The sequence below is a fragment of the Catharus ustulatus genome, chromosome 8 (genome assembly GCF_009819885.2).
Source record: "Catharus ustulatus isolate bCatUst1 chromosome 8, bCatUst1.pri.v2, whole genome shotgun sequence".
NCBI lineage: Eukaryota > Metazoa > Chordata > Aves > Passeriformes > Turdidae > Catharus > Catharus ustulatus.
Window position 1 is genome coordinate 18,571,870 of NC_046228.1, and position 21,448 is coordinate 18,593,317.

Consider the following 21,448-nt stretch of genomic DNA (forward strand, 5'->3'; position numbering starts at 1 on the left):
CTCATTCATAAACAGACAATAACTTTGTTTGGATAGGCTTGCTGGCAAATTTACACAGCTCTCTCATTCAGAGATCTGATTTCAGGTTAGGTGATTAAAGGTGAAACGGGGGATAGGGAAATGGAGTAGCAGAAGGTAGTGCCTGATCTCTGGTCCTGTTTACACAAATGTTTAAAACCTGCAGGATGAAACTCCTGTGGTTTCACAGTGGGAGTGTGAGCATGTCTGCAAGCATGGCAGCTACTGCAGCAAGGGGCTGGGTATGACCCTGGGAGGCAGGGCCAGATGTGTCAGTAATGGCTGTAAAGCTAAAAGACTTGTAGAAGGGGAATGTTCAGATCTGGAAAGCACAGTACTATGAGAGTTTGGTCATTTCTTTCATACATTAAAAAAGCCAATCCTGACACTTGCTGAACTGGGTCCTCATCAAAGCTCCAGTTCTACATGGTTCTGCTTACAGACTGGGCTGGAGAAAAGTACTCATTTTGTAGCCTTGTAGCAAAATACCCCTGTCCTGTTTGGTCTAAAAGGTATGCTCTTCTTCAAATTTAAGTAGTTATTTTATATGGTTGTAGTATTATTGCTTTGCCCAACAGTATATCTCTGTGTTTGGTCTGCTGTTTCCTCAATGATTCCACTTGAATTCCAAGTTCCTGGCTGAAAAATCAAACAAATACATACCTTGGGATGAAATTCCCAATGGACTGTGCTGGTTTTGTTAGTCTTGAAAATATTTTATTAGAAGTGAAAGCCATGAAAGGAAATTGCTGAGCATTTGAGAAGCCTGGTTTCCACAGGCATTCATGTTCCAAAGAAGTCAGCTCTTGGCCTGAAACTTTCCAGGCATAGGGCCAGACTTCACTCATAGATGGAAAAGGGGGCTGCCTCTATACCCTAGAAGATTTTAGTCATCCTCAATCTAAACTAGAGCATCCTTTATACCACTGTCATTCAACCTACAACAAAGCTGCCTGAGATTACTAGGCAGCAAGAGCTTCTTAAAGTGATGACAGTCATGCATCTTTCCAAGGCTATTGCCATCTTTTTGTTAAAAATGCTGATTGTGATTTCTATTTCCCTTGTACTGGCTGAGTACATATCAGGGGCAACTCCAATGTCAGTGATTCAAGCTTGGAAAGTCCTGGAGCAGAGTCAAGAAAAGCTAAGTGTACTGGTACCTGCTGCATTGTGTCTAGCTCATAATTGATTTGGATAAATGGCTTAAAAATGCAAACCCAGAGCTGATTATGGTGTAAGATGTAGTTCTGCTGGAGGTTGCTGCCCACTCTTGCTGGCTGACAGCTGTGCTGGGATATCAGCAGGTGTAGGGACTCTGAAAGCCTGGAGGAGCCTGGTGGGTGAGGCCTGAGAAAGAGTCACTGTGCAGACACGCTATGGGTGTGTGCAGCCATGGCATGAGTGACCCCTGCCCAGGTACTGCTCCTGCAGACACATCAGAGATGGCTCTGTCTTGTGGGGTACCACAGCACACTGCAGTGCAAGCACATGGTCACTGTCTGAGACAAATTCTAACCACCTCAATATTCTATTGAGCAGAGTCTCTAGACAGTCTGGTTTGTGCATTTGGGGTTCACTTTCCAAAACAGAGTAGTACCTGAAATGCAGGTATGGCCCCTGGGCTGAGGGGAAGTGCCAAGGTGAGAAAGTTGAGCTTGGGTGAGTCCATGCATCATCTTCTGCCCCTTTTCTAAGGAGCTGCATGTTCCTGAGAGTAACTGCTGAGGTATGTGTGAAGCTGTGCCTTGCATTGCCTTTTCTGGTGCTGTAATAGCTGTGTGTGTCTCTGGTACACAGTAGTAAAGTCCATGAACCACAGATAAGCTCACTCACACATCACAAGGGCTGAGAGAGGGACAAGAACTGCAGTGAAGACAAATCTGTTCATGTTTACAGCTGCTCAGAGTAACTATATTTGCACAAGGAGAAGGGGCACTGGGGCACTGGACTGCCTTCTGCCCCACTAGCCTGCAAGTGCTGACCTCTCTGGTCTATATTAAGTCTGTGCAGCCTTGCTCTGAGTCTTGCAGCACATTTCAGGTGCTCCAGACCTTTCCTAGCCTGTCCATATTGATTAAAACCTGGCCAGTGTTTCTATGCTTTAAAATACCCAGGTTTATCCCTTCACAGCTTTTTTAGTTTATGATGGCAAGAATGTCCCCTTGGACTTTTTCCCATTTGCTGTCTGATTTGGCCTCTGCTGCCTTCTGTGACCTATGGCTGTTTGCTGTAACTCTGATTTTCTGCCTAGAAGGGCTTCTTTCTCCTTGGAGTCCTCAAGAAAGCTTACCTCCGTGGCAAGCTGAGCAGCTATATCCCAGCAGAGGGAAATGTGCATGTAGGCAGCAAATGCTGTATTCCAGCAAAAGCTGATGCACCCTGCTTGCAAAGGCACCCCCAGAGGAGGAGGAGGATGGAAGGACCACGAGCTCTCCTTGCTGTGTGCTGTTGATCAACCTGCCTCTCACAAGTGCCTGGGAGCAAAGCCAGTGCAGACCCAGCAGCATGTTTGTCATGCCAAGGGCAATGCCATCTCCTCCCTCCCAACTTGCCCTGGCCACATGATGGATGTGCTGGAGGCAGGGGCAGCTGGCCCAGCTCGTTCTCTTGGGAATAGCCAGGGCAACTTCCCAGGCCATCAGGGGCCTTGAGGAGTGCAGTGAAATAGCTGTGTGTGGGAAGGAAATAAGAGAGGCCCAGCATAGTCTGGTGTTTACCCAGCATCCCACGTGGGCCTGTAAATGTGGAGGGCACAAAGCTCCTATATAGCAAGTGTTAAGATATAGCTGGTGGGAATGTTTCCATCAGGGCAGCCTTCCATTGCAAATAAATAAATAAATACTGGCATAAGTAGATTCTGACAAAAGTCTAGACAGGAAAATATTGCTACAGCCATGAGGTATTTCATATGATTTCACAGAAACATTTCACCAAATTAAAGTATGAGGAGCTGTTCCACTGAGTTCTTTTACTTTTGAAAGAAGTTGTGCACCCAGCTCATAAACCTTAACATGTCACAGCAGCTACTGCAAGCCCTATGACACTTAGCTGGGTTTGTCATTATTCAAATTTGTTAGCCTTCAATGTGTTTTTTCCCATGTTACCATAGAGATAATTTGTGACTCATGCTGTGAAAGCCTAAGTATGGCAGGGGGGATCTCCTAAGTCTCCTACAATCTGATCCTTCATGGAGCTACACTGTAAGGTGTAGGACATGGATGATGTGGAGTTTGGCTGGGTATGAGGTTTGTTTGGCTTGGAAATTTTTTGGTTGTTTGGCTTTGAGGTTTTTTTACAAAGTTTTTGAAGAGAGGTAGAGGAAGGTATGTTATATTTCTAGAGTCCTTTTTGGCAGTGCTCCAGATTATTAGAGATAGAAAGAGTTGGTAGTAGTGAGTAGTGAGTGGCTTATTCAATTGTAGCTGAATTAATCTAACCTCTTTTATGCTGAGAAATTACCTGGTTGTAATTTGCATGTTGTATCTGTGCCAGAGGCCAAAATGTTTGCAGGGAAGGGCGTGTATTGGGAGAAGCAGTGGAAAAATTACAATGAGTCAACAGGGTTGAATTTAGGCCTCCTCACAAGGGAAGCCTCGTTTATTAAGCAACTTGATCTCTCCCTGTGAGATCATATGTGAAAAACAGGTTGAGCCATGTCTGAGGGTGTTGCCCTGTGGAACCTGTAGATAAGGATGCTTTATACCTGCGTGTGCCTGAGAGGCCAGTTACATTCTGCGGCTTCCAGAGGGAACAAGCCTCCAGAGGAGTACAGTTATTCCATTTTTCTTAGGGTAAGTTTATTGAAAAGAACTTTTGTTTCTTCCTCTCCTCCCTATGCCTCCCTTCAAATCTCAGCTTCCCAAACTCTGAGGTGTAATATATGTGGTTTTCTTCACCAACAGACCCAGGTATCACTACTGAGACAGCAATGGCATGGTGGAAAGCCTGGGTAAGTAGAGGATATTCTGACTCTCTGAGATTTTTTGGCACTGTAATAAGGAAACATAAGTTGCATCAGGCACTGTGAGGAAATGAAGAGTTCCCTTTAAAAATCAGCAAGACTTTTTACTGTTTTCCGGGCTGTAAAATAGCGTTCTGCACTTCAAAACCATTGATGAAGGAGGGTGTTGATATGATTGCTGGCTGTAGGAAGAGAAATAGACCCTATCAGGATCCTGAGCTGAGAGAGGTGCAGGGGGTGTTTGTATCCCTGCATTCATGGGGAGGCTGTGGGCTCCTTGTCTGCTCCCTTGTCCTGTGGCAGTGAGTCCAGGGTACTGGCCTGTCCCCATTTTTGGTCCCCTGTTGTGCTGTGGTCACAGAGAAAGATATGGTCAAGCCACAATGTCTATCTTTGGTGGGTTTTTAATATTTCAACAATAATGTGTCTTGAACAGCCAGTCTCTTTGCCAGGAGCCAGAAATGCTGTGTATGTTCTTTGGTAAATGCTTGTGGCTTTGAGGGGAATGTGGCAGGATGGGGAGAAGCTCATGGGGTGTGCTGAGGCAGCACCTGGGGTCTGGCTCAGATCAGGCACCAGGTACCTCTGGTGATGTGCCAGCCATGGCAGCTGCCCCATCACCCTCTCTGGGAGGCCAGGTTTGCTCCTGGGTCTCAAAATATTTTTTTTTCCCAGAAACATTAAAATTGTAGTCTTCCTTCTGAGTTTTCCCTGCCTCCCTATTTCCTTTGGATATTTGGCATAATAATTTTTTTCCTGAGCTTGGAGTAGCTCTCACTTAATTTCTTTCTTTTTGGATGATCTATTCCCTGCTACCCCCAAGCTGGAAATAATTTGTAAACTTGGAATGAAAAAAGAAGGAGAAAAGCCCTTAAACTCCAATGATCTTGTACCAATTGGTGTTGTAGCAAGTGGAGGCATGAAAAGAAAATGAGAACTCCAGAGAAGGATGGTGAAAAATTTGGTTTTCTAAACCCTACATTAAAAATGCAGTTCAAAAGCAAAAGGAATGAAAAAATGTGAAACTTTCTCAGAAAATACTGACTGAAAAAAACCTAAACATTAACCCAACCCAACCCAACCCAGATTCCAGCTTTTTTTAAAAAAAATATTGTTTAGGTTTGAAAATATTTTTTGTAGTAAAACTTTTATTCCTTCTTCCCTTCATTTATAGGTAAAACTTTTCACAGCATCAGCTGTAAGGTACACTGCCTCAGCTGCTTTCATGCCAATTATTTATATTTGCATGAGCACAAACGCCTCAAGTAGTTTCAGTCAGAGTTTGTAGGATCAATTCAGCTGGAAAAAAGACCAAAATGAACAGGGATTCTCTGAAAAACTGGTGCAATTGTACTTGTGCTGCAGCAGCTATGTGCACAGAGAATGAGGTGCATGAGTGAGTCACAGATGTGCTGCATGATCCAGGAAGGGCTGTAACTGTTTATGGGAATTAGTACCAAAAACAGATCATTGTTTCATTTGTTTCCACTGCCTCCCAATGAAAGCTCTGCTTTGTGCTCCCTCTTTCACTGAGTCACCAGGCTCAGTCATGGGTCCAGAATGTTTGGGGCATTCTTCACAGGGCCCTTGCATGCAGCTGGAGAGGACTGACCATCCTTATCAGAGCAAACTCAGATGAATGAGTCTAGCCTGCTTCTCAGGGAAGCTGTGGTGCTGCTGGCCATCGTGGCAGAGGGCTGGAAAAGGAGCACTTGGAATGGTCCTGCCAGCTCAGCCAAATTCTTCTAGGCCAATGCCAAACTGTTAGAGGTGGCAATGTCACCTGCTCTATCACTGCTTTTTTTATGCAGTGACAGCTTCACCTCAGCCTTAAACTTGCTGCTCAGTGACCATTTGGATTCAAAGCTGCACCTCTTGTGAAGTTTCCTGTTGGCACCATTTGCTTCACAGCTGCTTTTTCTGCTGGGAGCAAGGTGTGATGGTGCAGGAGTGTCTCTGGGCTGGCTGTAAAGCAAACTTTTCCAAATCTTGCTGATTGCTGAGCATGCTGCCTCTCTCAGTACTCCTCATTGGCTCTTTGATGCTCCTGGAGCAGGGCTGCAAAGGGGCCAGCGTGCCAAGGTGCCAGCTGTGCCCACTGGTTCTGTTTCACGTGGGAATAAGGGATTTGCATCCTAGCAGGAGGCTGATGGGTGGCACTTGGTGGTCCATGCTATGCAAACCAGGTGGGACAACCCTAATGCTTCCTTCTGATCTGTAGTCTCTGATTTTCATCTCACTGTGGAGCCAACCCCAGTAAAATATGTATCAGGTCATGCTGATACCAATAGCTTAATCTTAACCCTGCCTCTAAAGGTAAATTTATGAGAATATAGCAGTTTCCAACTTAAATATCCTTGCTTCTAGGAAGGAGAAAACTGTGTCTATTGTAATAAAGTGATGATGACTCTTCATGCCTACCCACCCACATACTCCCCCTGTTGATAGGACCAGCTGATGATAGATGTGGCAATGTATCCAAGCCAGTTCCAAAGCCTACCAGCTTTGTTAAATTATGCCTGGGTTCTGATCAATGCCCCTACTAACTTGTGGTCTCTAAAATAAGACTCAGTGTGTCTTTCATGCCCTGTGACTGGTACTGTCAGCACCTCAGGGGTATGTTAGGAGGCTTCTTGTCTGATTCTTGGTACAGGGAAGAATATCAAACCTGCACTCCTCCAGATGGATCTCTTCCTTCAAAGTAGTCTTTTGGCCCAAATCCTTCCCATGGAGATGCTCCCTTCTTGAAACCAGCTTTGCAGAAGTTCTTTCAGCAGCTGCTGAAGAACATGGTCTCTGAGAACAGGACTATTTCAGGAATTCAAAAGGCTGTCTGAAAACTACCCTGCACCAACCCACTGAGAAATGCAGTGTGACACAATAGCCTCCATGAAGGACTGTAATTAAGGGGTGAATAGCAAAGTCCAGTCTATTACAGCCTGTGCTTTTTCTGCCCGACTGCCTGCACCTCACAAGGCTTGCAATGCTGCCTGCCGTGCTTTGCACTTCGTGTTTCTGCCAGCAGCAAAGGCTGGTACAGGCAGGTGGGAACAGGAACTTGTGTTCTCTTTGGAGAGAAGCTTGTGTTTTCTTTTTGCTCTGCTGAGAAACTTCAGACCAGTCTCTCTATTTTCTGTGATTTCATTCACCATGTCTAGGCAATAAATAGCCTCAATGTTAATGTGCTTTCCAAATACTTTTTCTTCAGCTGATGAAAAGCAGTGGTGGAAAGCCATGTATTTTTCTTCTTTTTTCAGAGTGAAGCGGAGGGCAGGTCCGTGGCAGGTGCTTTAAATTTTAACGCTGCACCTGATGCTCAGATTCTGTACAAGGCCATGAAAGGGCTTGGTGAGTTGACTCCAACCACATATGTAAATTCTATGTTCTTCTTATAATTGCTAAGTTGAAGCCCATTCCTTCGGAAATTTCCATCCAGAGGTATCACTTCCAGTTTACTGTGAAAAACTATATTAAAGTCTCCTCAGTATGTACTTAAACTTCTACACAAAGGCAATGAACCAGACAAGGTTGTCTGAATATTCAGATTGGGATTTTGGACCTGTCCCAGCTTATTCTGTGCACTGTATTTATGATTTATTGTTGCTTTCCACAGGGACTGATGAACAAGCTATAATTGATGTCCTAACCAAGAGGAGCAATCTGCAGCGCCAAGAGATTGCCAAATCCTTCAAAGCACAGTTTGGAAAGGTTCTTCCATATTCAATTATTGGTTTATTGCATGCAGGATGTAGTAAATGGGTGTACAGTTCACCCTGAAAGCATGATGCAAACTATATGCAGGTCTTCTGCAAATAAGTAGACTAATATCTATTTATAAGGCCTTCAATGAATGTGTAAAATTAAATTTTGACCAGGAAAAAAAGTTTTTCTCCTCAAGATTACATTTTTTAAAATGCATTTTGACCAGAAATGCTTTTTAAAGATCAGTTTTAACTTGAAGTGAAGCTTCTTATTGATTTGAAGCTGTGACAAAAATTGATACCCATCTAAGTGACATTTTAAGTAAAATATTGGTTTGTTTCAGGCCTTTATAAATGTCAAAAAAGTTCAATTTAAAGACTTATTTAATTACATTTGCTTGGAAATTCTGGGGCTATTGACAACTATATTTTCCTTTATCTCTTTTTATTTCCTTGATAAAATCTTACTTTTATTGGGTAAATTTTCTCACTAGCAGACTGTACCCTCAGCCCCACTGTGGAGTCTCTCATGACCCTTGCTGGAAAGGGGACTGCCCTTTCCAAAAGGTCAAAAGCCTAAGAAAGGGAAGCAAATATGGGGATGGGGGGGTATGGAACAAGGAATAAATAGAGTGCTTGCATCCCACTGAAACAGAGAGTCCTGGAAAACCTGCATTATAGTGAAAGTTTGAAGTGCATCTTCAAGCGGAGTGCATTCCTGATTCTGCAAACATCCTGGGTGCAAGTTTATGTGCAGGCTTTGGGACTCAGCTCTGTCTGAAGCTACACCCTTGCTCAATGCAAGGCCTTCACCTTCCTGGTTCTGCTCACTGAGTTAAGCAGGGTGGAGGAAGATTGGCTGCAAGATTAATTATTGAGAAAGCCTGAATATCAAGAAAACAGGGAATGTGTAAGCACCTAGACAAATCCCATTTTGGAGTTAGGTGCTTTTTTCAGTCCCTTTTCTAATGAACTATCAACAATGCTGTCATTCAGCTTCATTACATGGGCCATGGGGATGGAGTAGCATGTGCAGCAAAATGATCCTGTGAGGCTGCTTATGTAACCATGTGATGATGCCCATTTAACAGGATCTGATTGAAAGCCTGAAGTCTGAATTGAGTGGCAACTTTGAGAGGCTCATTGTAGCTCTCATGTACTCCCCATTCAAGTATGATGCCAAGGAGCTGTATGATGCCATGAAGGTAAGCAAATTGCATGCTGATGTTTAAGTAGTAGCACAAATACAGTGCTACTTTCCTGCAATTGTGCAAGTGTTAATAACTGGGCTGTTGCATGGTTAAGTTTGTTATTAGCAGTAGCCTTTGAGAAATACTTAATTGTCCTATTAATATTCTGGGGGGAAATGCTTCTTAAATATTTATGGCTATAAGTTTCTGTGCATACACAACATAAAGCCTGGGAAGGCAACAGCAAAACTAAATTCACCCAAACCTGCTGCCCTGATGCCCCAGTTGAGCCATGAAACCTTTAAGGAATCAAGGAGTGGTGGTGCAAGGGCCAGGTTGGGGTTGGCTGGGATCCTACCTATTGATAGTGTATCTTTACAAGTTTGAGATGCAGAATGATCTGTTAAAATGGTACAAAGATGGACTGACTAGCCTAGCACTGGTGTCCCTGCATTCCTCTAATGCTGCCTGTCTTCAAAGATCTGACTCCAGAGCAGCACTCCAGAAATGCAGGGTGACATAAAATCATCCTTTACAAATTAGGCGCCTCAGTAAAAGAAACCATGTTCAACCCAAATGTGTTTTGTGTCTCCAGCTTTCATCAGGACTTTTTCTGACAGCTCAGCACACAGCCTGACACTCAGGTGCCATCCAGCTCCTCCCTTCACCATACTTCTCTAGCAGTAAATCACCCTCTATGACTAGATGCCTTTCTCCACCTTTATTTCTCCACTCTGTTTTCTATTATAGGGTGTGGGAACGAGGGAAAGTGTTATCATAGAGATCCTGGCATCTCGGACAAAAGCGCAGATCAAGGAGATAATCAAGGCTTACAAAGAAGGTGAGCGCCTGGGGCTCAGATTTCTGTGGTCAGAGCACAGCAGGAACGGTGTTACCAGCTAGCACTGTCAGCAGGAAAATGGCTTTTCTAAAAGCATTTAACTCTAAAAGCAATGTAAGTGCTTTCAGCTGGCAAACAGAACAGCTATGCTGAGAGAACTTGAAAATCCCTTTCTAGGCCTTCATCCAGCTGCAGTAAAGGATCAGCAAATCACAAATCTGGTTCAGTTTGGGTACAGAGTCTTGTCAGAACACAAACAAAACTATAGCTGTGCACTTGGCTTTTCTTCCCATTAACTAGATGGGAATTTATCAAATATGTATTTGTAATTTTTTTATCTTGTTCATCCCTTCAGCTATGCCTCTCAAATTAGTTCTGGGTTTATTTCTTGGACATAGGGGAGATAGTGACTCAGCTGGGTATCACAGAGGCTGTGAGCTGCTCTCAGCCCTGGTTTTTTCCTCAATGACCCTCTTGCCCAGTGTCAGGCTATTGTGTGTGCTTGGGTAATATCTTGACTGTATCACCTAAATAAATAACAAATCCTTCCCTTGTCCTTCTCTTTCCCTTGTGTAGAATATGGTTCTGATCTGGAGCAAGACATAAAATCGGAAACGAGTGGCTACTTAGAACAGATTTTGGTTTGCCTTCTTCAGGTAATGCTAGAGAAGAGAAATGATGGTATAAAGGTCTTCACATTTTTCTCTTCTTTTTTGGAGAAGATATGCAATAGGAGAGCCAGTACAGTCATGATCACCAGATAAACTGCAGAGACAATCTGGTCACTTGGACTGGATCTGTTTCAGCTTCGAGGTGCCTGAAGCAGGGAACTCTCCCTCCCTTAGCAGCAGGAAGAGAGCTGGAAGGTTCCAGCCAGCTCTGCTGCAGAGACTCCTCTCACTTTCAATATGTGTAAAGCCACTGTACTCTACAAGGGTCTTAAAAATCAGTACCTCTCCACTAGGCTTCACCACTTTTCCAGGGTCTGTGCCCTCAATGCTGAGTGCTTTTACCCTACCACGTTTTTGGAATTTCCCTGCCTGGTAGCAGAATAACTGAGTGATTTTTTACTCTGCTTGATATGACTGATTTCAGCACCTTTCAGTGAAGGAATTAGCACTTGTGCTGTCTGAAATATTACTGCTTGAGTACTCTGCCAAAATAGATAACTGAGAGGATAACTGATCTTTGCTCAGAATGAATGCTCTGATCCTTATTTATGGAAGAATATTCATGAGATAAAAGTGTTGCCTTTCTTTTTCTGCTCATAGGGTGAGAGGGACAATGCCACCCTCTATGTGGACACAGCCTTGGCTCTTCAGGATGCAGAGGTACTCTTAAATACCTGTGATCACTGATATGCCTGCATTCCCACCTTCTTGAACTTCAGAGTGCTTCACTGTCAGCAGAGGGTCGGAGTCACAATAATTTGGGGTGGGGTTATCATTAAGTAGTTTGGGGTTTTTCAATTTTGCCTGCTGAGCTCTGCCATTCCCAAGAGTAGTGATGAGGCCTGGGCTTTGGCTCAGCTGCTTTTGGTATGTGGAAGTATGGTGGAGTGGTGTCTGTTCCAGCTGCTGCAGGAGGGGTAGAAAGGATGGAGAGAGTGGATGTTCCAGTCTGACTAGGAGACACAAAGGTTTCCATAACCAGCCATTCTAGGAGACTGTGGTTCTCACAGTGGTTTCAGTTACTCCAAACCCCTTTACCCCAGCCATGCCTTCAGCCAAACTCTGTTCTTTTTCCAGCTGCACACAGAGAACAGTGCTAATAACTGTGTGTTAAATTGCAGACTCTCTATGCTGCTGGAGAGAAAATACGGGGCACTGATGAGATACAGTTCATCACCATCTTGTGCAAAAGGAGTGCCACACACTTAATGAAAGGTATGGAGCAGAGCCCACACTACCATCACTACACTGCCAAGCCTCCAAAATCAGAAATCACCCTAGCCAAAAAGAGGGGGGCTATAGATGAGAGACATGGGTGGTCGGAAATAAGTACCTGAGCCTGTTTGCTAATCCCTGGTCACCCAGTAGCCAAAAGCTGCCAGCAAATTTTTTGAAAGATTATGAAAATTTAGTTCTGCTGAAAATCAAGTGGCTTGTCCTGGAATCCCTATACAGTGGTGATAACTGGATAGTTGTTTTTATAAATCCAAGAAGTGAGTGAGTGAGTGAGTGAGTGAGTGTGAGTGAGTACCATCCTAATTAAGTAGGAGCATGTGGTGAACAGACACGTCCCCTTGGATGTGGGTTCCTCTGGGGAAAAATAAATCACAAAAAAAATAGCTGGTTATTCAGTCCTGGAAAATCACAGGGTGCAGCCTGCATTTCTGCCCCAGGTCCTTTTGAGGGCATCAGAGGCTGCTGGGAGGGAAGACACAAGCTCTGCTCCAGCTGAGACTTCAGCTCCACACTGTCCATACAGCAGAGACCAAACCTTGTCCTCTCAAGGCTTTTGAGGCATAACAGATTTTGTTATGTTGGCTGAATCTAAGCATATCAAGTGCTGTGTGAAATACGTGGACCTAAACTGATGCATTTATCCAGAGATAAATTAGATATGCCTGAGCTTTTTCCAAGCTGAAGTCCTCTGAGGCTGTTTCTATGCCCTGGAAGCCAGCTCCCCCTTGTGTTTCAAATTCAATCTCCCAAGGTCACTTAAAAATAAACAAAACAAACAAACATAAATAGGTGGTCTCTATATTATTTGTCTGTATCTCTCTTTTAGAATTGATTTTTGTGATAATGCAACCAGTCTTTGGAACCTACTGTGGCACCAAGCAATTTCTTCTGTGCTACAGCCACCTGTAGCTATTTTTCTTTAAAAGTTGAGTGTAATTATTGCAGCTTTTTTTTTTTTTAATAGAAAGAGTAGGTTTGAGCTGAGAAGTTTGTATCCATCTGTCTCTTCTGTATTCTATTTCCCCAAAGTGCCTTGAGTGTTGATGATTTTGGATGCTGAGCAAAGTTTCTTAATATGTCTATTGCATTACATAGGAGTTTTCCTTCTTTGTCAGTCCTAGAAAGCTAAGAATATAAACAGATACCTGTGTTTCTGAGCCTTGGAGTATACAGAGTGTATGAGGCAAGCAATGACCCTGTTGCTGAGGTTTTGTTACTGTGGGAATTCAAATATCTTAGAATCTGCACCCGTGTTTTGCTCATCTTTTCTCGGTTGTTTTTATTTTAAATTGTGGTTGAAATTGTAAGTTTCCCCAAATGGTGTTGTCATCGCTTTAAAGTCCATGGGCTGTGAGCTGCATAGTCCTAGATTTAAGCTGATTTTATTTTGGCTCCAGAAGCTAATGACATCAATAACCACAAGACCAAAGGTGTTCCTAACTTTGTTGTCTGCTTTATTTCTGTGGTGAAAGACAGCAATGAAGGGTCAGGTTTCCACATAAACTTGAGGAGACTGAAATTTCCTGAAGTCAGGGAATTAAGAAGCATGAATGGTTTGGCTTTTTGTAAATGTTAACATCCATCTTTATAGCTGATTTCTGATGTTGACCAAAGCCTCCTAAAGCTGGTGCAAATGTGTCCATTGCTTTTGCAGGTTCTGTGTGTACATACTGCCACACAAGTAATGCCTGTAAATATTGGGCACAAAATGCCTTGAGGGTGACTTGGTAAAAAAAAAAAAAGTTCTTTGTGTTTCAAACAGTGTTTGAAGAATACCAGAAACTGGCTGGAAAGAGCATAGAAGACTCTATCAAGAGTGAAACTCGTGGTTCACTTGAGGATGCCATGCTGGCTATTGGTAAGTGAAGACCTTTCCTTTTGCTTTGTCACAGTCAGCTGCCTTTTCTTCTGCAGTAGTTGACTTATGTTAGGTATAAGGGTAAAGGTATACCTTATAAAGGTATATGGAAGGAAGGTATATATAAAGGAAGTAAGGGATACCTCTTGGGTAAGATAAACTCAGATTCCAGGAGCACACTGAATTAATGGGAAGCATGTAGGCTCCCAGTCACCTCCTGCCCTGGGCTAGAATCACCATTGATTCTTACTGAGCTTTTTTCTATGCCTAGTGAAATGCACCAGGAACATCCATTGCTACTTTGCAGAGAGGCTGTACAATGCTTTAAAGGTAAGATTCTTCATTGTAGCACACTGGTTTTCATACTGACCTAATTTGTAACCTGGCTTGCACCAATTCAAACTAGAAGAGACAAGGTTTTGGTGAAATTCAGCAGGTTTAGTGCAATTGTTGCAAGTAATAGCAGAATCCTTTCAAACACCTGGAGTAGAAAAGTACCCTTTAAGCTCAAGATAACAAGGGAGTCTGGCTTTTGTGGCTTAAGAGTCTGCAAGGAGCCCAGCCCCACTTTCTGGGACATAGACAAAACTTCTGGAAGAGGCTTTTCTAGGAGGTTGTTTAAGGTCACAATTCACCTTCCATGTTGATAGACTGGAACACAGTATTTTCTTCTCTCAATGGCACTATAAAATAACAGTTTCATATGGGGACGCACAAGGTATTTGCAGATTGTGCCCCTGTAATACTTAACAGGTATGTACAAGATATCAGCTCTCCAAACATTTTGTTTTGTTATCAGTGTGACCTTAATTTTTCCTGTGAGTGATTAAACAATATTGGCTGAAGCCAAACACTGTCTGGGTGGTGCTGCAGGACGACAGTCTGTATTCAGTGCCAACTCCCACCATGTTTGCTTTTGTATTTGACATATGCAAAACTTGTGCACACTTCCCTGGTGGGCTTGTGATGTTGGCAGTGGCCCCTGGGAGGGGTGTGAGGGTGTGAGGATGTGAGGGTGTGAGGGCCCTCCAGAAAGAGATGCAGATGTTCCACAGAACAGGTGCCAAGTGGTGTTTGAAATCTCACTCCTTCTGCTCTGGACTAGTCGGCATAACTTATTCCTTGAACTCCCAGTAACACCACAAACTGATGTATTATCATATCAATTAATGCTATTAATTAATTAATTAAGACTGTTATTCCAGGGGGCTGGCACCGATGATGGAACTCTGATAAGGGTGCTTGTTTCTCGAAGTGAAGTTGACCTGAATCTTATAAAGCCTGAATTCAAGCGTATGGCAGGAAAGTCTCTCTCTGCTATGATTTCGGTAAGCAGAATCTTGATATGATGGTTCTCAGCCATTGCATGTATTCCTAACCTGTCCAGCACTGTGGGATGCTTCCATAGTTGTTTGCAGTAGCAATGTCCTTTCTGCTATGATCATGCTCTCCTTCTCTAGCCTGTTAATAGTTGTGTCCTTGAGAGACATGAAAGGTGAGTCAGACCCTATGCTCTCTGTAAGTGGTTTGGACAAAGCAAACACAAGGAGACTGCACTAGGATTTTCATGGACCAGTCTCTGTATCCATGCACTGCATGACATCCTAGATTAATCTAAATTAAATGAAGCATTGCTGTTACCTATCCCACATTGCTGTGCCATTTTCTCCTCTCTCTCTCTTCCATCCTGGGCTACCTCAAGCCAGTGCCATCCATATACATCAAAATAGTGCTGGGGTATTTTGTTCCTTTTCCTTTTTTCTTTTCCTTTTTCCCTTTTCCTCTTTCCCTTTCCATTTTCTTTCCCTTTTCCCTTTTCCTCTTTCCCTTTCCATTTTCTTTCCCTTTTCCCTTTTCCCTTTTCCTCTTTCCCTTTCCATTTTCTTTCCCTTTTTCCTGTTGTTTGAGGGTTTTTTGCTGCATTATCCCAGGTGAAAGCCTGGTCTACACTGTGAGGAGATAGATTCAGAAACTGAACCTTGTCAAGGTTTATTGTAGCATTTGAGTCTCAGCTCTGAATGAATGTACCTTCCCTGAAATGCTGTTTTTTATTGTTTATCCTAAGGATTTTGGGACATTCCTCTGCTCCTGTGCAAACAGCACAGAAGCCCTGTCCTTAGCAGTCCCTATGGGAAGTATGGTTCTGTAATGAAGGGCCTTTCTTATAATTGTCAGTGTCTGTTGTGTTGATTAATGATCAGTCTTCAAGGGTCTGTACAGAATATTCATTCCATCTGAGAAGTGAAACTAGCTTTACACCTGTCACCACAAAACATTCAAAGGGAGCACTTGTTTTAACCTACGAATATTTCCTGTAGTGCTTCTAGACCAAAATGACCACATTTGTGGCTTTTTAAAAATGCTATGTGTCAGGGCTGACTGTAGTGCCTTTTCCCTTCCTGTGGGGAAGAGGTGCTACATGAATATCCAGGGACCAAAAATCTGAACACAACACATTTACTTACTGTCATTTGTGCTGACTTTGTGCTGCTCCGTGAGACAGATCCTTGATCAATTGCTCACCTGCATTCCAAAGGAAAAAACTGGACTTGGTGAATGTTATTTCAGGTGGTAGCTACAGGCCTCATTTCTCCATTCGCTTTTGATGGTGTGTCAGCTGGCAGCAGCTCTGCTGAGGTCTGGCTTGCTTTCTCCAAAGTCCTTTTCCTGTGTGGGCATATTCCACAGACTGACAACATCAGCACTTGGAGCGTGCAGAGGAACTTCCACACTCACCTATTTTTCAATATTTTCTCCTGTCAGGAGGATACCAGCGGGGATTACAAGACAGCCTTGTTGAATCTCTGTGGCAGTGACTGACAGACTCTGGGAGGAAGATGTTGAAACGGATACAGACAGAAGATTAACAGTGAACAAGGCTCTGAAAATGTACTTGTAGAAAATCTTTCCATTGATCCAAGTGAGGGGGAAATCAGAAGATCAATTTAATGGTTGAGATATCCAAAGCTCTCTGAAGGATGTGGATGCTCATTACATATTGGATGCTATCTACTTCTCAAACAGTTTTTCAAACATAAGGGGAAATGTTAATTTCTTGTTTCCATTTTCTTCTTTACGTTTTCTTTCTATTTTAACCTGCTGTGAAGGATGGCACTTTGACATGGAATTAAAGGCTCTTTTAAACCCTCTGTTTAACAAGTTTCACAACTCTGAACAACTCTACAAAGCTTGGGCTGCCCTGAAGCTGTGCTAATTTCACTGGGACCAGCTGGTAGAATGGGGGGCCGTTTGATGCTTGCAGGATGAGTCTGAAAGGAGTCCCAGATATTAATGAGGCTTTAGGGCATGGGTCAGAACAGATTTAGTGTCAGAGACAGTAGTTTAGCAGGCTTATCTACAAAACTCCAGAGGGAGCTCCCCAAGGGGCACTGAATGGCAGAGCCAAGCAGGATGGAAGCATGTGAAAGTTGAAGGCTGTGTGCCTAATTTCCTTCTTGCTTGTCTGTTGGGGAAGACCAGCAAGTGCAGGCCTCCACATCAATGTCAGACTATGTGGGAATCAAAGCTGGCATGGATGGTTTGGTTTTGGTGAACACAGGATACCCTGCCCATGGGAGCAGACCTGTTTCTGCTTCTAGTTTCACAGTAACTTCTCAGCAGTCTGTGGACTTCCTCCAAAATTGCCTCCAACCCCCATGACTGCATCACCAGGGTGCTGAGTGAAGTCCCAAATGTGGACAGTGATGCAGAGAGAACAGTCTGAGAAGTCTGAAAAGTTCAGGTCTGCCTGGACCACTGGTTCTCCACACCTAAAGCAATCCTTGAAATGTGTAGTTACAAAAAGCCTTTCAGTAAATGTGCTCAGTAAAGGAGATTTTCTGATCAAGTGGGTGAACTTTTTGGCTGAGGGGTGCTGCCTTCCTTGCACTGCTGAGATTTGCAGGAATTGGGGCCATGAGAATGAGACTTTTGAAAGATCTTAGAGAGTCCAGGACACAGGTCAGGGTATCAACACACCTCAAGTGAACACAAAGAAGAGGAGGTTTCAGTCTCTGCCTTCAGGTGCCTATCTTTTCAGTAATATCCCAGTTTCTCACCTGGTCTCTAGACTGAGCATCAAGGTGAGGGTTTCTTCTCTCAGTTTTTGAGGGACATGGGCCGGCTCTGGGCACCAAAGGACAATGACTCGCACGTCCCTTCTGCTGGTCACAGCACCCCACTTGGTTTTTCACAGTCGCTTGTCCTAATTGACACCGACGATCAGGCTTGCCTGTTTCGTGTTGGTTAGGGTTTTTTGAGTCTGCTCCGGCCAGCGAGTGCCGTGCGGAGGCTGCGGCGGCGGCGAACGCTGTGCTCACACTCCCCTCTGCTGGGGGAGCGCTGCGCGCAGCCCGGCGGCGGCACCCCGGGACATTCCGGGCCATTCCGGGACATTCCGGGACATTCCGGGACATTCCGGGCACCTCGGGCATCCCGGGCACCCCGGGACATTCCGGGACATTCCGGGCACCCCGGGCACCCCGGGACATTCCGGGACATTCCGGGACATTCCGGGCACCCCAGGACATTACGGGCACCCCGGGCACCCAGCGGCGTCCTGCGCACCCCGGGCCATCCCGCGCATCCCCGGCACCTCAGGGCATCCCAGGGCATCCCGGACATCCTGGGCATCCTGCGCACCCCGGGCATGGTCTCCGCGGGAGCCAAGAGGAATGGTGGGTGGGATTTTCCCTCCTTCCCCCTTCGTTCTCTCTCCCAGGCGCCGCACAGGCTGACACGGAGGGGCCGGTTCCCTGTCCCCGTGGGGTGCCAGCTCGGGGGCTCTCAGCGCGCAGCTCTCGGCGCGGCTGTGGGCTCTGCAGAAAGGCGCTCCTCCGGCCAGAGTCGTGTGAGGAGCTTTTACCGAAAGTATGACCCATTCTGGTGTGCTTGGGGTATTGCTTTGGAAAGCCAAATGGGAATTTGTGTCTGCCTGAGCAGGGAACAGGAAGGATTTACACTGCTGCACTCACAACACCTCTGCTTCCTGGAGCTGGGCAGGCAGCAAGTGAAAGCAACCCCAGCTTTGAGGGGCCTAAAGTCTGACTAGAAAAGCCTATGTAAGCTCAGCTCTTCAAGCATATTTTAGTTCAGAGATGTGTGATGATTTCACTAAAACATTTGTGTTTCCATCATCCCACAACTCCCGTTGTTGTTATTGTTCTCAGGTTACTCAGGTCAGAGGTTGGCTTTTGCTGTTGGCCTGTGCTTAGCACAGTGGGTATGGATTCGAGCTGTTTCACCATGATTATGATCCCAATTTATTAAGAACAGCTTGGGAGATGTTAAGTGAGTTGCCAGAATGCTCACAGGAGATCAGTAGCAAAGCTGGAAAGGAGGAACAACCAGGGGAAGCTGATTCTATCACTGTAATTGCTGGGAAACAAAACAATTGTAAAACATCAATGAAGATTTAATTACATATTGATTGCTGCTAAAATGTTCCCTGGGTGAACAGGTGCTTTAATAAATCAGGATCAATTCCTAAGCTGTTCTAACCAGTCTTTTCTAGGTGCAAATATTGACTTAGGGCCTTTCTATTCATTCACAGTTTTATTAACATGATTTTATTGCACAAAAATCAAGATAAAAGCTTGACAAGGAAAAGGTAACAGGGGCAATGTTAAAAATGCCCAGGACTGGTGTAAGCTTTCTGCTGCCTCTGTGCCAGGCTTTTTCTTCCTGCAGTGCTGCAGAAAGACCCATGTGCAGGGAGTCTCCAGGGACAACACTAATGCCACCTTGCAGGGTGGCTGCCCTGTGTCCCCAGATGCACCACACACAGCAGGAGCTGTGCTACCCCTCAGCCTCGTGGGGCGTGGGCACATCAGCTCTCTGCTCAGCTCACACCCACGTGTACCTGGGGTAGCTGTCTCCAAATGTTAGCTCTGCTCCTGAGACCTGGAAAACTAACAGAAATCTGTTCCAGATAGGATGCTAATGCACATACTTTGTGTTTAACCCCTGAGAGTTCCTGTTCCAGAGAAAGCTGACCTCATTTAGTCTTGCTTAATTCTCCCAGAAACCCAGAGCAGATGTGACCTGAAACCCAGGAGGCCAGCCACAGGCAAGCAAAGGCCCTGCTTCTTAAGAGATATGTCATCATTGTGACTTCTGGAGAGAAGAAAAGATTGGATTGGTTTTGCCTCACTTGTATTTCTATTTTGCAACAGTTTGGAGTAATTTTTGGATAAAATATGTTCAAGTGTTCAAACTGAGGTTAAAAGAACATTATTCCTGTCAGGAAGTGGAAGAAGAAAATAGCAGATGTCCTAGTCAGGCGAAGTGGGAGATCTCTTTACCATCTCCTCATGTTAAAGAAATAATCTCAAGGGCAGGAAACAATCTGAGGAAGATGTTCAGTCTCCCCTTTTCTCCGTGGTTTCCTCATCAGTGCACAGAGGCAGCCCTGGCTGCTGCAGGGGCTGGGGTGGGACTGGGACAGAGCCTTGTCTGAGGCACCAGAGCTGACACTGGGCCATCTCTGAGGCTGCCCAGACAGCACTTCCCTTCAGAGCTGGGGTGGGCTTGCCAAAACACAGAACAGCACGATGTGTGGCCTGTGGGAAGGGAAGGTGGTTGTGCTGCCATGGATGGCACTATTTGTTCTGGGGTGGGCTGAAGGGAGGCTCAAGGGCACAGCACCCTCACTGCTGGGCAGATGGGAGCCTTCCTCAATGGAAACTGCTGACTTTTTAAATTCCTAAATTAATAAATTAATGGTAAACTACTGTTGGTGCATTAATGTAAAATGCTGCAGTGTTTAAATACTGCGTGCCACAGACATCCAGATGGGATAATGGAGTCTCCTGGTGTCATGGCTATCTTGAAGAAGGCTATTTTTCTGGCAAGGTGGCCATCTGATAGTAAGTGTAATAAATATGTAATAATAAAGTGTACACGTTCCTCAGAGATTATCGTGGGGAATCTCCTTTGCTGGGAAGATAGCAGCAAACTGTAAGATGCTAAGATGGGAGCGTGCCACAGACCTGTCAGGCTTTCCTTCAACTTCTGCCTTGAACTCAAATGCCTGAGCTGACTCCAAAGACTCTTCACTTCTTTAGTGTCTGGGGTCAATAACAGCAGAACATCCCCATGCCTGGGATGCTGCAGCAGCAAGAGATGTTTTGTTTGACACAGTGCAGCGAGCTCTTCTCCTCACATGCAAACAAGGTCATTCCAATTCCCCATCTCTCCCCTCACTGCAAACATTATTGGCCTTGTAAGTAATTGTTGTTTGGTTTTCTGGTGTCATACATTTGAACCCAAAGAACTCAACCCTGAGGTTCCAAGAAATTGCCAGTAGTTTTTGTTGTTCACTAAAAACCTTATGTTAGACTGCAGAAAAGAATAAATAGTTTGGGGTTTAACATCTGTCTGCCCTCTGAGAAGTCAGAAAGAGCCAATCCTGAGGACCTGGGCTCCTGTGTGCTTGGAAGGAAGTATTACTTCTTCAAGCTGTGTCTCTGTTTCCCCAGCATTCCTTCCTATTACAAATCTCAGTCAGCCATGGTGCACCAGTATCGTCCCTTGGACTTGTTGGAGGCTTAGAGTTGACATTTCTGACTAAAAGTTGTGTGCCCAACACTTAAGAGTGTCACTGTATGGGAGTTCAAAGTTCACAGGGACTTTATCCCATAATACTTTGCATTCTTTCAGTTGCAAATAAATACTTATGGCAATATTTTTCTGTGATATAGAAGTCATATGATATATCCAAGTATAGTCCTCAGAAACCTTTTCTGCATTTCTGGCTAGATAAAAGTACTTCTTGCAAAAGAAACACAGATGTCTGTAGGTTCTGTACATGCAGGAACCTAACATTTGGAGAAATAAATAGCTCTGGATCACACAGAGGAACCAGTACTGTTCTCTCTGTAGTAATGAAGAACAGGATATGTTGTGGGCACAATATTATTAATAAATAGTGAGCAATGCAATATGAATCCGTAATTCAATTTAGGTTTTCAGC

At 44.5% G+C, this 21,448-nt stretch overlaps 1 protein-coding gene across 2 annotated transcripts; it reads left to right on the forward strand.

Annotated features, from left to right (window-relative positions):
- Positions 1-3,161: 3,161 nt before the first annotated feature.
- Positions 3,162-16,597, forward strand: LOC116999516 (annexin A8). Of its 2 annotated transcripts, XM_033066300.1 has the most exons (14): positions 3,162-3,256; positions 3,705-3,809; positions 3,921-3,967; positions 7,237-7,327; positions 7,593-7,687; positions 8,772-8,885; positions 9,621-9,711; positions 10,288-10,367; positions 10,983-11,042; positions 11,504-11,597; positions 13,381-13,476; positions 13,748-13,806; positions 14,682-14,804; positions 16,240-16,597. In XM_033066300.1, the coding sequence occupies exons 3-14, from the start codon at positions 3,947-3,949 to the stop codon at positions 16,294-16,296; spliced, it is 981 nt and encodes a 326-aa protein (XP_032922191.1). In that variant the 5' UTR covers positions 3,162-3,256; positions 3,705-3,809; positions 3,921-3,946; the 3' UTR covers positions 16,297-16,597. The 2 variants fall into 2 exon arrangements, with proteins under 2 accessions (XP_032922191.1, XP_032922190.1); XM_033066299.1 differs by lacking the exons at positions 3,162-3,256; positions 3,705-3,809 and having other exon boundaries at positions 3,869-3,967.
- The last annotated feature ends 4,851 nt before the right edge of the window (positions 16,598-21,448 follow it).